Consider the following 15,484-nt stretch of genomic DNA (forward strand, 5'->3'; position numbering starts at 1 on the left):
ATGTCTTTCATCTTGTTATGTCCACTTTTTGTGTCTTTCAGCATTATATTCAAGTTCTCCTCCCGTGAGATTTGCGCGGTGTGTGTGTGGAGAGAGGGGGGTAAACCATCCACTCACTTTTGAGAAACGATCCTTAATGCTTACATGATAGATTTGATGTTGAAACCCGGCATGTGTTCATTGGTGACCACTCAGGCCAAGTAACCATCCTCAAACTGGAGCAAGAAAACTGCACCCTGGTCACGACATTCAGAGGACATACAGGTGGGATTGAAAGCAGACCCTCCATGTGCTGCTCTCACAGTGACCTATCGCCTGCTGCATGTTCTGATGTTCACAAGATGTGGTGTGCAAGTGACGAGGTACAATCTGGGCTTGTGCAAAGATACACGTGATGCGTGTGAGTGATTTCAGAATGGTTCAGTAAGAATGGTTCAGTAAGATACATTGTCAGAAATTTTCTCCATCAGTCAAACAAAAGAGCAAACAGTCTATTTCAAAAATGGTGGTGATGTGGTTCTTTGTCATGCTACGCTGGAGAAAGCCCTTGTTTGCATATGTTAATTAGACATTGTTTGAGGCTGTGTGGCAACTGCACAAACAGTTGGACAGAAGGACAGCTGCCTCGGTCTGTCCTTGCCATCCTTGGAGCGAGAAAATGGTATGCAAGACAGACTCCTACTTCCAAGACAAATGAAATGAAAAATAGATTTGTCATGGGTAGCTAGCCTACATAAAAAGGTACAAGTTCCTCTTTAATTTTCCTTCCTCTGGGGCTCTTTTCAAGGCCCCCTTTATGTTACTGGTCTGCTCAAGGTCATTTAAGCAAGGTGACAGACTGTATCCACACTTAACCTTTGAAAGACTTGAGTAAATGATGATGACTAATTTTTTACTAGTATTTTTAACATGTGATGTTGACCCTGGAGAATGAATAACTGCCTGTTTTCCTGGTTCTTAATGGGCTTTTGTGTCTTCTGCAGTTTACCAGCCCATGATTCAGTATAGAACAAGGTTAATATTTGAGTTTAGACGTCATATAAGAACAAAAGTAGGTGAATGAGGATGTAAAATGGGATAGTATCTAGCTCATAAGGGAGTTCCTAAAGGGAAAAAGAGCAATGCAATAAAGAGAAAATTGAATCCAGGGGAAAGATTCATAAAAGATCATCTTAATTATCTACACCTGAGGCAGGAAGAGCACATGGAAATCTCCCCTGTGGATAGAACCCAGGTCTTTCCTGATTGGATTTCTCTTTTTAGCCACCTACACTCTGACCAAGCCTGGCCTGGTGGGGACCTGAAACTATCTCAGGTCAGGACTGTTTCACTGCTGAGTTCAGTCTCCTAATCCTTGGCTTCCCTAAGCCCTTAACTCCACCTGCACTTGTTCTTGCCCTTGTTGAGGAGTCCTTCCCTTGATCCCTCACTGCCCAGCATCTCTGCCCCATCTTCCCTTCCTCTCCATCGCTTCAGCCACACGTTTCCCTGCATTCTTAGTTCAGGCCCCCTTGTTCCTCCTTGTCGGTAAATTTCACCTGTGGTTCAGAGTATCCACGTCTCTCCTGCACACTCAGCCGCGGAGTCTGCACTCGGGTTTGGGGTCACAGCACGAGCCTCAGCTCATCGTCCCCAGTGCAGAGTCGTCATTCCAGTCCAGGCTCAGGAGTTGCCTCACAGCCCCTCACGTAACCCGGCTCTAAGTCCTTCGTACACAGTATGCTCCTTCTCTCAGTCCCTCAGCAGCTTTTTCAGACCTTCCCCGCTCTCCCTAGGCCTCCTTCAAAGAAAAACAGAGGTTATCAAATACAAGCTTTTTAAAAATGTTTATTTCTTGGCCACCCCATCTTCCCTCCCCAACAAGCAAGCTTTTCCTTCGCTTTCTCCTCATCGCTTGCCCTCCCGCCTCGTGCTGTCCTTGGCCCCAGACTCATCCTCCTGGGGGTCTCCACATGGAAAGTTAATTTTTCGGTCTCGCTTTGGACCAACTCTTCTCAAGTTTCTAACATACTGAGTTCCTTGCCTCTGTTAAAAACAAACAAAACCCCTCTGATCCCATCTTATTTTCTTCACAGCAGTGCCACTTTTTTCCTTTGTTTTTCAATTGCAGTAAAATGTACACAACCTAAAATTGATGCTTTTGTCCATTTTTGTGTTCAATTCAGTGGCATTAAGTACATTCACATTGTTGTGCACTGATCACCACCATCCATCTCCAGAACATTCTTCATCTTGCAGAACAGAAACTCTGTGCCCATGTAACCCCCTCCCCCCAGCCCCTGGCAACCACCATTCTGCTTTCTGTCTCTGTGCACTGCATATGAGGGGAATTGTGCAGTATTTGCTGTTCTGTGACCGGGTTATTTCACCTAGAGTAATACCTTCACGTTGTCGCAGTTAGCAACGCGTCTTAAAAAAGTTATCATTTTCCCAGCCGTTTCGCATTCTTCCCTCCCGTTGGCTTTCCCGCCACCTGCAGTTTGGCTCGTCTCTATCACTCCTCTCACACTGCTCTCCCCGAGGTGGCCAGTGGCCTGCTGGTAGCTAAATCCAGTGGACATGTGTTTTTGGTGGTTGTTTTTTTGCGGTACGCGGGCCTCTCACTGTTGTGGCCTCTCCCGTTGCAGAGCACAGGCTCCGGATGCGCAGGCTCAGTGGCCATGGGTCACGGGCTCAGCCGCTCCGCGGCACGAACCCGTGTCCCCTGCATCGGCAGGCGGACTCTCAAGCACTGCGCCACCAGGGAAGCCCAGACATGTTTTAAACTCTGTCCTGTTTAACCTCATGGTAGCGTTTTACATTGTGGCCATTCCTTCCTGCTGTGACTGCCCTCGATTGGCTTCTATAACACATTTCCTCCCACATTGAAGTCTCTGACTGCTCTTTCTCCTCTCCTTTGGGGTCGTCTTGGTGGGTTCTGCCTGGGACCCTTGTCTCTTCACCTCCTGGGCTCTCCCTGGTTGACCTCGGCCACTACTCCCAGTCAGAAACAAAAGGCATAGGGCTTCCCTGTGAGCCACAACTACTGAGCCTGCGCGTCTGGAGCCTGTGCTCCGCAACAAGAGAGGCCACGACAGTGAGAGGCCCGTGCACCGCGATGAAGAGGGGCCCCCGCTTGCCACACTAGAGAAAGCCCTCGCACAGAAACGAAGACCCAACACAGCCATAAATAAATAAATAAATAAATTTAAAATCATATGGGCTTCTAAGAAGACCTCTGCTTAAAAAAAAAAAAAAAAAAAAAAGAAAAGGCATAGTCATTGTTCTCGAATTCCTCACAGCCCAGTGAGCGAGACAGAAGCTAAACAGTAATTATAGTGCCTGAGGGCCGGGGTGTGTGGAGGAGCGTCTGGGGCACGGGAGCAGCACCAAGCATGTCCAAGAACACGGAACGGTCGCGTTGCGGGGATGGGCGTGGGAGTTGGTCAGGGAAGGTCTCCCCCCGGGGGGTGGGGGGGAAGATATGACTTTGACCTAAGATTGTGGCGGAGGAGTAAGTGTTGAGTTCATGAAAGAGAAGTAGGGAGAGCAGGGCAGGCAGAACAAACCAGCGTAATCCAAGGCCTGGGGATTTGCAAAAAGCGTGGCTCTCTTGGGAGCGCCTAGTTACTCTTTTTGGCCGGAACACTGAGTATGTGGGTGGTGGGTGTCAGCCAGAAAGGAAGTGAGAGTCAGTTCAGATCACTGAGAGCATTATCCTGACATCAGGGGAAAACGGTGAAAGAGTTTTAAGCAAAAAGTTAACCTGATCGGATTTAAAAGATTGCTCTGGTAGTAGAGTAGAGAGTGTGATGGGAGAGCTAGTAGGAAACTGTCCCTCGCAGCGTGGATATGGTGATGGGAGAGCGGGGAGTGGATAGACGTGCGGTAAAATTTTAGAGGCCGTGATAGGCCGGAGAGTTCCCAGATTTGGCTGAGGCAGAGGTGGCTTTCAGCTTGACCTTCTGGCTCCTTAGAAGTCAGGCGTTGCCCAGAGCACCGACAGGAATTCCCCAAGTTCTGTACTGCTGCCTCTGGGTCAGGAAAGGGACAAGTAGCTGCTTCTTACTGCTGTGAGGTGAAAAGGTGGCCCAAGGATTTCATGTCTTCCGGATTCGTTCCAATATAAAATACTACCCGATATTGTATCTTATCTTTCTGAAAGAATGTAAAATATTTTCACATGATTTCATCATGAAATACTTTGAGGAAGACAGGACGTAGCCCGGAAAGGTTGTTATCTAACACGAAGGCAAATAAATGTAGCAGGTCACCTATCTAATTTGTTATTATTCCTAGACAGTAGTATCTACCCATCTCCAGTCTGGCTACAGCACAGGTCATTCATTTAAAGCTAAAACAAGGGCATCTGAGAGATTCCACGATGATGCAAACATTGTTGAGCTCTTCCTATGCAGTAAGTCCATCTGGGCCCCGGGAGGTCCCAAACTCAGCCGGACACAATTCTGGAGAAAGGGGCTGTGAATGGAGAGTTAGTTTTAACCTCCTGACTCCCTTACCCCCCAAACAAAGACCTTAAGATGAACCTAGATCCATTAAAGAGTGATCTTGGGGATCTAATTACTCCAGATCCAAACTCAACAGCAGACAAGTCTTCAGTATGTGTATGGAGTCAGCCATTCACCCGTCACTCTCTGTTACAGTACAGAAGGTCATATAAAAATGTGAGTTAGTGATGGAATCTGCCTAATAGCCATACCCAGAGGCCAAAACATGGCACTTACTAATCCATAGGGATTTAGAAAACTAATTTTATGTTCTTATGCTCCCTCTGCTGGTTTTATTTCTGGAGCTAAATGCCAAATATCATAGTTCTTTGATATTTCTGCAGAAATTAGAATATATTTCTGCCAAAATGTCACACGCTGATTTGAACAAAGGGGAAAAATATCAGATTTTGGCCACTGGAAACTACTAGTATCAATAAAATCTTTTTTTTTTCTTCTAAAAATTTTTTTGGTTAGTATGAACATATTGGAAATAGGAGGGCTTGAATGTGAACCGCCCAAAGCATACTACTTAACGGAAAATAAATACAGACTTGTTCATTGACTGTTAGGAGAACTATTGAAAGTAACAGTGTAGCTATAATAAAAATAACTAAAACAAGGACAGGTACAGTTTAGTGCAAATATGTAAGTTCAGATCATTAAGCTGAAAGCTTAATTTTTGTTTACAGTAGAGGCTTTCACATCTAATAGATGTGGATTTTCATCTAGAGTCCGTCAGGTCATTGGCTCTCCATGTGATGAGTGGTGCCACTCATCGGTGAATGAAATCAGCCTAGTCCTTGCCCTGGTTCAAATCCCACTCATGGAATTAAAGCAATAATTGGAAATATTATGCGTGTAACAAGTGTTGTGAAGCCCCGATGCCACGCATGGACTTCTTTGGGAACAGTTAACAAGAGGGCTTCTTGTCCACAGAGTTAAAGGGGGGCTTCTAAGAAAGTGATGTTTAAACAACACCTTAAGAAGACTGAGGAGTTACCCAGGTGGTGGGAACATTCCAGACCCCGGATGTAGGAAGCAGGTTTGAAGCCTGCAGTGGGTAAGTGTGAATGGAGTCCAGTGGCCTGTGTGGAGAGCCAGGGGTGAGGGATACAAATTGACGTCCCAGGCAACGTGAAGAACTTCGGATGGACATTGTTCTCAGGCAGTGGGAAGCCAGTGGTGGAGTTGAGGCAGGGTGGTAACGTGCTTTCCGTTGTAACAAATCGTGGTAGCAGCGGGTGGTGGATTGAGTGGGGACGAGGCTGGATGTGAGGAGGCCTTTTAGAAGGAAGCTACTGCCGGAGTCCCTGGCAAAGGGGACTCCTGTCTGGACCGGGAGAACAGCAGCGGGTGTGGAGAGTAGAGGAGGGGTTCAGGGTCTGTTTAGGAGACGAGTCAGCAGTGCTTGATGATTGGTTGAAGCAGGAGTGGCTTCCATGTTTCTGTCTGGAACATTTGGGTGGATGGTGATGCCATTTACTGAAAATGGGAACGGCAGAAGTAACAGCAGGTTTGTGAGAGAATGTCATGGTGCTTTAAACTGAACATGACCAAGAGGCCCCCTTGAGGAGGCGGCAAGGAGTCAGCTGGATGTCCCGCTGTGGGTCTCAGGAGGAGGGTGTAGCCTAGAGACGGAGCACATTTACCTTTCCAGAAACACTCATCACTTCAACCTGGAGCAAAATGCAGTAACTGAAAGGTTACATTCTCTATTCAAGAGGCTCCGTGGTCTGAGGACTTCCTTGGCTGCCTCTCCTCTGGCCGCATTTTGCCTGCACACCCTCCCCCTGCACGCGTGGTGGGATGTGCGTGGTGAGATACCAGGTCGCACTGGTAGAGACAGAGCCAGCAGTTTCCAGCCCTGACTCTGTGACCCTCCACCTAGTCTTTAGCTTTTGCAAGATATGTTGTAAAAGTCTCCAAAAATTAGCTCACTGAGCATTTGGTAACATGTATGAAATTTCTAAAAATGTTTATACTCTGATCTGGTTCCACGGTTGGGAAACTCTTCTAACTAAATCAGAAATGGGAATAAAGTTTTATGTATAAGAATGTTCATCCTAGCAAAACGTATAATAGTTGAAAGTTAAACAACCTAACAGTAAGTGAAATAAGGTACATCCATGCTTTGGGATATTATGCAGCCATTAAAAATTCCATTTATGAGAGTATAAAATAGTATAGATAAAACCTTGACTTTTAAGAATGAATTCATTTATGTTAAAAGTTATTCTGTCGGTTATATTGTGGAGGGCCAAGGCAGGGAGAAGCATATAATGAAACCATGAGGGAGAGCTCTGGAGCAGAAAGCTGGAGTGAAGGACAACGAAATGGAATAAATGATTTTTGTCAATTAAAATATCATAAACCCCGGAAACCCACAACCATCGCAGCCCTGGCTCTCATTCTCCATCCTGGTTATGGGTCATGCAGGGCGAGGAGGTTGGCCCGGGTGTAGACGGAGAGGGCGGAGCATCGTGTCTGCACTGCTCCGCGAGCTGGGCTCGCTGAGGTGGCTGACTCGCTGCCGCCAGAGGCGTCGGGTGGAAAGAAGAGACTCCCCGCCCCATTCCTCTGGGCTCCTCTGTGTCTGCCAAAGCCTCTGTTGTGACGGCTTATTGCTCTCCTTTATCGTCCTCCCGTGCTGCTTTGCCATTCAATTAACGGGCCAGGTGAGTAAACATACACTGAGCCCCTCTGGTGCACCCAGCTCTGTGCACTGTGCTTGAATACAAAGATGTGGAGCCTAAAGTCTACAGTGGGGACAGATTTATAATCCAGCAAAGTCGGATCCAGTGAGTGATGGTGACATTTAGAGACGTGGGCAGAGGTGGGAGCCTCACCTAGATTGGGGGTGTTGGGGGGAAGGCTTCCTGCAGGAGAGGGCACCTGAGCTGCACCTTGAAGAGGGAGAAAAGGTTACCTGGGGGATAAAAGGTAGGTCTGGCGCTCCAGGCAGAGGGAGCAACCGCGTCTTGTGAGAGAATGGCTCCACCGAACACAATGTGCGTGTCCTTCTCGTTCCCAGAACTAGCATTGTATATTTGTGTTGGTGTAGGGTCTGAGTCTTATTTGTTTTGAATATATCCACAGAGCTTAGCACAGTGCCTGCCGTATAGAAGATGCTCAGTACCTGCTTGTTGAACTGATTTGAAATGAATGCTGTGATTTACAATTTATAAGCCAGCCTCCAATAGAGACCCGTTGTTAGGTCATTTACATAGAACTGGGATGGGACCACAGGGTGATTATTTTGCCTCCCCAGTCCCATCCTGTTTCCTGTCTTACAGCTTTTCCTTCCATCTTTCCCACTCTTCCTGAAGCCTGTGGTGTAACAGTCTGAGCCCTGGGAGAGTCTGATGAATATGCCCTGGCTTGCTTTAACCTGGTTGTCTGTTCACTCTTCCTGACTCTGTGTTACCAAGAACTCCCCTTCCCAGCTCGGGCTCCTTGCAGCCTGATGTGATGTGCAAAAACTAGAGGTGGACCTTGTTTCTAAAACTTTAGTTGATATTATGATGGTTGAGATAGCATGGGAACGCGCTGGTCACTGCCTTAGGCTAACTCAACAAAAAGCAGTGTCACAGAGATGGTCCGGATGAGGTCTCCTGCACTATAATCATAGCTCACGTTTATTGAGTGTTTCCCATGCACTAGGCACTGTTCCATGTGCTTATATATATTCACTCATTTAATCTTGTAAATTTGTTTATTTTTAATTTTTTTTATTTTTGGCTGCACACGGTATTTGTTTTTCTCTTTTTGGCTGCGTTTGGTCTTCGTTGCTGCACTCGGGCTTTCTTTAGTTGTGGCGAGCGGGAGCCATTCTTCGTTGCAGCACTCGGGCTTTCTTTAGTTGTGGCGAGCGGGGGCCACTCTTCATTGCAGTGCATGGGCTTCTCATTGCGGTGGCTTCTCTTGTTGCGGAGCACGGGCTCTAGACACGCGGGCTTCAGTAGTTGTGACTTGCAGGCTCTAGAGCGCAGGCTCGGTAGTTGTGGTGCACGGGCTTAGTTGCTCCGCGGCATGTGGGATCTTCCCGGACCAGGGCTCGAACCCGTGTCTCCTGCATTGGCAGGCGAATTCTTAACCACTGCGCCACCAGGGAAGCCCCACTCATTTAATCTTAACAAAACTATTATCATCCCTCTTTTATGGATGAGAGTTCTGAGGCTCAAAGTCTTAAATAACTTGCTCAGCGTCATATACCTAATAAAGGTAGAGCTGTCACTTGAGCCTAGAATCTGATTCCAGAGCCTTTGCACTTCTGATACCATATATCAACTTCCCATTTCTTCATCATAAACCATCCTTATCCCATAGTCACCAACAAAGGCCAGAGGGCCTGCTTCTAGTGGTGCAATGCTGGTAGATATTGGTGTGTATTAGTTAGGAGGAGCTGAATGGTGTCTATCACTTGGCACATAGAAAACCCTATTTAAGTATTTCCATGTTTGTTTGGACAGGATGAACAGCCCATCCAATTCAGTCTTTAAAGTTAAATAAGCCTTTCTAACCATTCTTTTTACCAGTGCCCACCATTATTTAAATCTAACACGATGTTTTAAAGAACCTGAGCCACCCATTTTACATGTTGTCTAAGTCCATTCTGGCCGCCATAACAGAATACCATAGACTGGGTGGCTTATAAACAACAGAAATACATTTCTCACAGGTCTGGAGTCTGGGAAGTCCAAGATCAAAGCACTGGCAGATTCAGTGTCTGGTGAGAACCCACTTCCTGGCTTCTAGATGGCTGTCTTCTTGCTATAACCTCACACAGCAGAGTGGGTGAGGGAGCTCTCTGGGGTCTCTTTCATAAGGGCACTAATCCCATTCATGAGGTCTCTGCCCCTGTGACCTAATCACCTCCAAATATTGAATACGAATATGATTGGGGGGGGACACAAACACATGTTAAATAGGGGAAATCATATATTTGTCATCTTTCTCTTTTCTGTCCCCCTAATCCTTAACTAGTCAAGCAAGACCATCTCCTTGAGATGAGCATTCCCTGACTTAACAGGTATGAGTAGTGGAATAGGTGAAGACCAGCACAGAGACAACACTGGTCAGCCAAGAAAAGAGACGTCATGTGCCTGTTTCATGTCCTAAGAACAGGCAAAGGACAGTCATTCATGTACTTCCTCCTTCGTTCAATCATTTGCTTATTGAATGCCTACTGTAAGGCAGGCAGAATTCTAGATCCTGGGGATCCTGTGGGAAAAAGCCAAAGCCCTGGCCCTCCTAGAACTTATATTCTGTTGGGACAGTAGGCCATGTTCTGAAGAGAAATACCGTAAGGAGGAAAGTGGTAAGAGTGGTCAAGGGAGGTCTCTGAGGAGGTGGCATTTGTGAGGGAACAAGCCAGTGATAATCTAGGGGAAGAAAGTCACAGGCAGAGGCAACAAAATGCAGAGACCCAGAAGTAAGAATGAACCTGGCCTGTTCTAGGAACTCTGGGAAGCCCAGCTGACTGGAGCAGAGCTAGTAAGGTGGGGGAGGAGAGAGAGGGAAGCCCCTATAGTGGCAGAAGCCAGATCACCAAGGGCCTGGAGAGAACTGTGGGTTTTACTCTGCATGGGATGGGAAACCACAGGAGTGATTGAAGCAAGGGGTGTCGTCATCTGCTTTGTGTTCTTCAGTGATCACTTTGGTGGAGAACAGACAACAGGGACAGGAGGGGAAGCAGGAAACGTTGTATGAGGCTAGTAGTATAATTTCAGAATTTAAAGAAGGTGCTGAGAGTCCCATCCATCCTTCACCCCTATTCCCCACATGTTAACATCTTTGAAAATTACAGTACACATATCAAAAATAAGGAAATTTTGAAACAACGCTGTTCTTTAATCCGCAGACGTTAGTCACATTTCTCCGGTTATCACACTAATATCCTTTTTCTGGTTCAGAATCCAACCCACGACTACACCCCACGTTTGGTGATAACGTCTCCTTAGTTCCCTTAACCTGGAACAGTTCTTCAGTTTTTCTGTGCTTTCATGACCTGGACATTCTTTTTTTAAAGATTTTTTTTTGATGTGGACCATTTTTAAAGTCTTTATTGAATATGTTACAATATTGCTTCTGTTTGATGTTTTGGATTTTTGGCCCCGGGGGCATGTGGGATCTTAGCTCCCTGACCAGGGATCGAACCCTTGCCCCCTGCATTGGAAGGAGAAGTCTCAACCACTGGACCGCCTGGGAAGTCCCAACCTTGACATTTTTGAGTGCTAGCCTGACTGTCCTTCTCCCGTAGAAAGTCTCTCCATTTGAGTTTGTCTGATGCTTCCTTATGGTTAAATTTTTATACGAATAAAACAAAAGTGACGATATGCCTTCTCAGTGCATCATATCAGAAGGCACGTGATACTGATTTGTCCTCTTACTGGTGATGCTAACTTTGATCGCTTGGTTAAGATGGTGTCTGCCAGGTTTCTCCATTGTAATCACCCTTGGTAATACATCAGTATGTTGTGAGGAAATACCTTGAAACGTTGAAACTATGTAAATATTCCGTTTCTTATCATATATCTGACAAACTAACTAGAGTACTGTATTTGTATACAAATCTTTTTACATTTGGCCTTAGTACCATTTTTCATAGTTAATTTTGTCAATTCTTCCCCTAACCCCCTTCAGTGAGGTTGTACCACTTATTTGTAATATGGCTAGGTTCACTTGTTTCTGTTCATATTCCATTTTGGGTTTTCCTTCCCCTCCCCCTCAGCAATACACACACACACACACACACACACTCCTAGTTTTTATTTTTTACTTGTTTTCGAGTATGTGAAATAGTAACATGATTCCAAAACTCAAAACCAAACCAAAAAAACACAATAAAAAGTGTCTCTCCTTCATCGCTTCTCCATTCCTATTCCCCAGCCTCTCCCACACACCTGCTGTAGTTAACAAATCTCAGTAATTTCTCATCTACCCTTTTTTCTTAGATGAGAGGTAGCATAATGTAGATATTCTTTTGCACTTTGCCTTTTTCCCTTTACAGTATATCCTGGAAATCATGTCATAGCCATCCAGCAGGTCTTCTCCATTCTTTTTCATAGCTGCATAGTACTCTGTGAATGTACCATAGTTTTATTTGCCCACTCTCTTATATGAGCATTTAAACATTGTTCCCAATGTTTTGCTATTTCAAACCATGCTGAGATGAATAGAGTGTGTATTTTGGTGTATTTGATGGGAGCAGGGACAGTATCTTCAAGATAAATTCCTGGAAGTGAGAGGGCTGGATTGAGAGCTCAGCGCATACGTAGTTTTGTTGGATATGGCCTTCCCCATGTTACTGGTTTGCATTCTCATCGACAATGTATGAGAGTGCTTTTTTCCCCCAGAGCCTTTACAACAAAATGTTTGTCATACTTTTTAATTTTCTAGGCAAGAATTTTAATTGTGGCTCATACAAGGATAGTAGCAGTGGAGATGGTGAGAAGTGCTTAGATTCTAGATGCATTTTGAGGGAAAAACCAATTCAGAGTTTATAAGTGGGTTGCTTTGGAGGCTAATGAAACAGTTTTCCAACCAGGGTTCTCTCTAATTCTGTTTAAGTATTAGGCATCAATATTAACAGTCTAAACTAATAACTTCTTTTCACTTGTCTGACATTTTTGAAGCTTTGGGTGACTCTCACCTTCCTCTTGGACCAGCCTTATTATAATATTCTAGTAATTCTATGGCATTGTAGTAGGTAATGGTACTGCTCTAACAAATAACTTTCAACATTTCAGTGGCTTAATGCAAAGGCTTTTTCCTCATGCATGTAACAATCCAGTGCAAATGTTCCTGTTCTTTTCCATGTGGTGATTCAGGGTCCCAGTCTCCTTCTAGAATTTCTCTGTGTCCTGGCGTCTTGGAGTCCTCCAGGAGGAAGTGTAAAGAGAAAGTGGAAAAGGAACGTCTTAACTGCCTCGGCCTGGGAGGGATGCAAATGACTTCTGCGTACTTTCTGGGTTCCCTTGCTGAGAACTGGTCACATGCCCCCTAGTTGCAAGAAGGGCCAGTTAATGTGGCCCCTGTAGGAAGCAACTTTCCAGGGAGCACTGTATATACAAGAAGAGGGAACATGAATTTCAGTAAACAATTAGCTGACTCTGCCACAGATATTTAACAAAGTGAGTCATTCTAGTACTGTGTGGGAATAAACATTTTGCACGATGGAATGCATATCCTGAAGCATTACATTCTCAGATACTGAAGGAAGGTTAAGGTTCGGGGGATGGGTACATGAAGTTTAATAACAGGGAGAGAAGATGAGTTATACAGAAAGAGAAAATATTTAGCTTTGAAAGGCTAAGTAAGCATAACAGAGGAGTTCCAAATAACGAGATTTGTGGATGAAAAAGTGATTTTTGTGTCTTCATTCATCTGCTCTTTCGTTCATTCAACAGGTACCACCAGAGCCTGTTTGCTGCTGGCCCTGTGCTTGTTTTGGGGTGGGAGTAGGGGAGGGAAGAGGAGATGGGAGCTGCAGGGGGTGGTCAGCACAGGTGCACTGGGGGAAGTTGTGTGTATTCTTACAGGGACAGGAATATATACAAGCAGAATGTCGTGCAGGTATAGGGAGAAGCTATTAAGCATAATCCAGGATAGTGGGGTTTTTTTTTCCTTTGGACCTTGAAAAAATATCTTCTGAGACATTATATAAGAGAAACTTTCCTAAAAGCTTTTAAAGTGCAGTACTTCATTAGAACAAATTGATGATCTAAAGAAGAAAAATGTCAGATTCCAACAAATAAGAAGCAACTTGTATGTTCTTTTCAGAATATAATATTTTTCAATACAAATGAGTAAAAATTTCTCTTATTCTTAAGTATTCATAAGCTTTGTGCTCATCTTATACATAAAAAGTTACTATTGTTCTCAGTACACAAGAAGTTTGATTTATGATGGGACTGCCAGGGAAGAAAATCTGTCATAGTATTTTATAGCCAAACCACTGGAGTGATGCGAATAACCATCTGTACTGCACACCACAGTTTACAGAGTGGTCCCAGGTAATTGGTCCCGTCATGCTCACTGTAACCCTGTGAGGTAGGGGGTGGTTAGGCTGATATTATCCCCAGTGGTATCGTCGTATTACCATCATCCCCAGTTTACAGTTGAAGAAACTGACACTTGAGGATGTAAGTAATTTTCCCAGAATCTATAAATTTAAATTCCCAGAGAGAGAAAATAAATTTTAAATTCTGATATTCTTGTCTATCAACACTTGTATTCAAGAATAAAATCAATCTAACTGAGCTTTTTTAAAGCCCCGTTTACTGCTCACCTGCTGTCGGGATGTGGGGTAGACGGGGCTTAAAAACTATGGTCAATATTTCCAAACAGTGCGGTATTTTCTGTTCTTAGAACTATGTCTATTTTTTGAAGGTCAATTAATTGCCTTTTTCATTCCCCTTTGGTCTTTACAGTAATTGATTTTATGGTACATTAAATTTTGGGGAAAAGTGCATAAAGGGTGGGACTTTTATTCTTGGAGCCCATTTTTTTCTCTTTGGGGACTTATTTGTTCTTTCAACAGAAGTTTGTTGTGTGCCAGGAATTGCGCTAGCTCCGAACTCCTCTGCTCTCACAAGTTATTGGTGAATAATGTTGTCACTTTGTGACTAATGACCAGCTGTGTCTGTTCTCTCAGGTGGGGTGACTGCTCTCTGTTGGGACCCCGTCCGGCGGGTGTTGTTCTCGGGGAGCTCCGACCACTCTGTCATCATGTGGGACATCGGTGGGAGAAAAGGAACAGCCATCGAGCTCCAAGGACATAGGTAAGGCTGCTTGTGCTTTTATTTTTTTATTTATCATTTATTTTTAAAATTTATCTATTTATTTATGTATTTATGCGGTACGCGGGCCTTCACTGTTGTGGCCTCTCCCGTTGCGGAGCACAGGCTCCGGACGCGCAGGCTCAGCGGCCATGGCTCATGGGCCCAGCCGCTCCGCGGCATGTGGGATCTTCCCGGACCGGGGCACAAACCCATGTCTCCTGCCTCGGCAGGCAGACTCTCAACCACTGCGCCACCAGGGAAGCCCCAAATTTATTTATTTTTTATTTTTGGCTGCACTGTGGGGCGTGTGGGATCTTAGTTCCCCCACCAGGGATCGAACCCACGCCTTTGGCAGTGAAAGCACCGAGTCCTAACCACTGGACCACCAGGGAATTCCCTGCTAGTGCTTTTATGAAGAACTCTGGGAAGAGATTCCCGGCTGAAAGCTGGAACAAAGGCATGCGGGCCAGTCTTTGTGGCAGGAGCTTAGCCTGGGGATAATGTGACAGGAACGCAAATAATGGCCACTTTGATTTATATCTGTACATAAGTATGTTTATTTATTTATACCCCATTTTAACCCACAGAGGATTTGAGAGTGCTTACAAAAACCACAAAATAAAATAGTGGCAGCAAAGAAATAAAAGGTAAAAAAGAGAACCAGGGAAGACTATAAGAGTAAAAATTTGAGAGTGAGAGAAAAAAGAGCTTCAGAATATAAGCTATGAAGGCCTACAGAATTTCTATAATTGAGTTCAAATGTGGTTTCAAGGTTCCTGGCAGCTTAAGGAAAAGGCATCCTCACCCAGTACATGTTGTTCTTCCCCAGATGTTTACCGAGTACTCGCCTGATTAGTATCAGGCTCTTCTTCCTTAAGGAGTGGATTTCAGGAGACTGAGAGGAAGAGCAGAGAAAGCTTTGTGCTTCCTTGGAGCAGTTCTCAAACTTTGTTGTCCGCAAAGAATCACTGAGAAATCTGTTAAGTAGATTCCTGGGCCCTGTCCTCTGAGATTCTCTCCACTGGTCTGGAGCTGCAGGCATCTGTGTCGTAACAAGCCTCCCAAGTAGCTCTGCCAGTGACCCTTGGACAACACTCTGATTTGTCCCACGTGTGCTGCCCGAGGTCCCCGGAGGCAAAGCCTGATCGTGATGCCAAAAACAATTTTCAGTCTGCTTTAGAACTCTGAAGCTAATCTGAATTGTCTTTAACT

The 15,484-nt window shown here is 45.0% G+C and overlaps 1 protein-coding gene across 2 annotated transcripts in view; it reads left to right on the forward strand.

Annotated features, from left to right (window-relative positions):
• Positions 1–15,484, forward strand: part of WDFY2 (WD repeat and FYVE domain containing 2) — a 171,156-nt gene that overhangs the window by 135,187 nt on the left and 20,485 nt on the right. For both annotated transcript variants that reach the window (XM_029209766.1, XM_029209765.1), the window contains exons 6-7: positions 152–264; positions 14,146–14,272. In XM_029209766.1, coding sequence (XP_029065599.1) covers positions 152–264; positions 14,146–14,272 — 240 coding nt within the window. The remainder of the gene's footprint in view (positions 1–151; positions 265–14,145; positions 14,273–15,484) is intronic.

This window comes from Monodon monoceros, unplaced genomic scaffold (assembly GCF_005190385.1).
Source record: "Monodon monoceros isolate NGI ecotype Baffin Bay Population unplaced genomic scaffold, NGI_Narwhal_1 Super_Scaffold_8, whole genome shotgun sequence".
NCBI classification, from domain to species: domain Eukaryota; kingdom Metazoa; phylum Chordata; class Mammalia; order Artiodactyla; family Monodontidae; genus Monodon; species Monodon monoceros.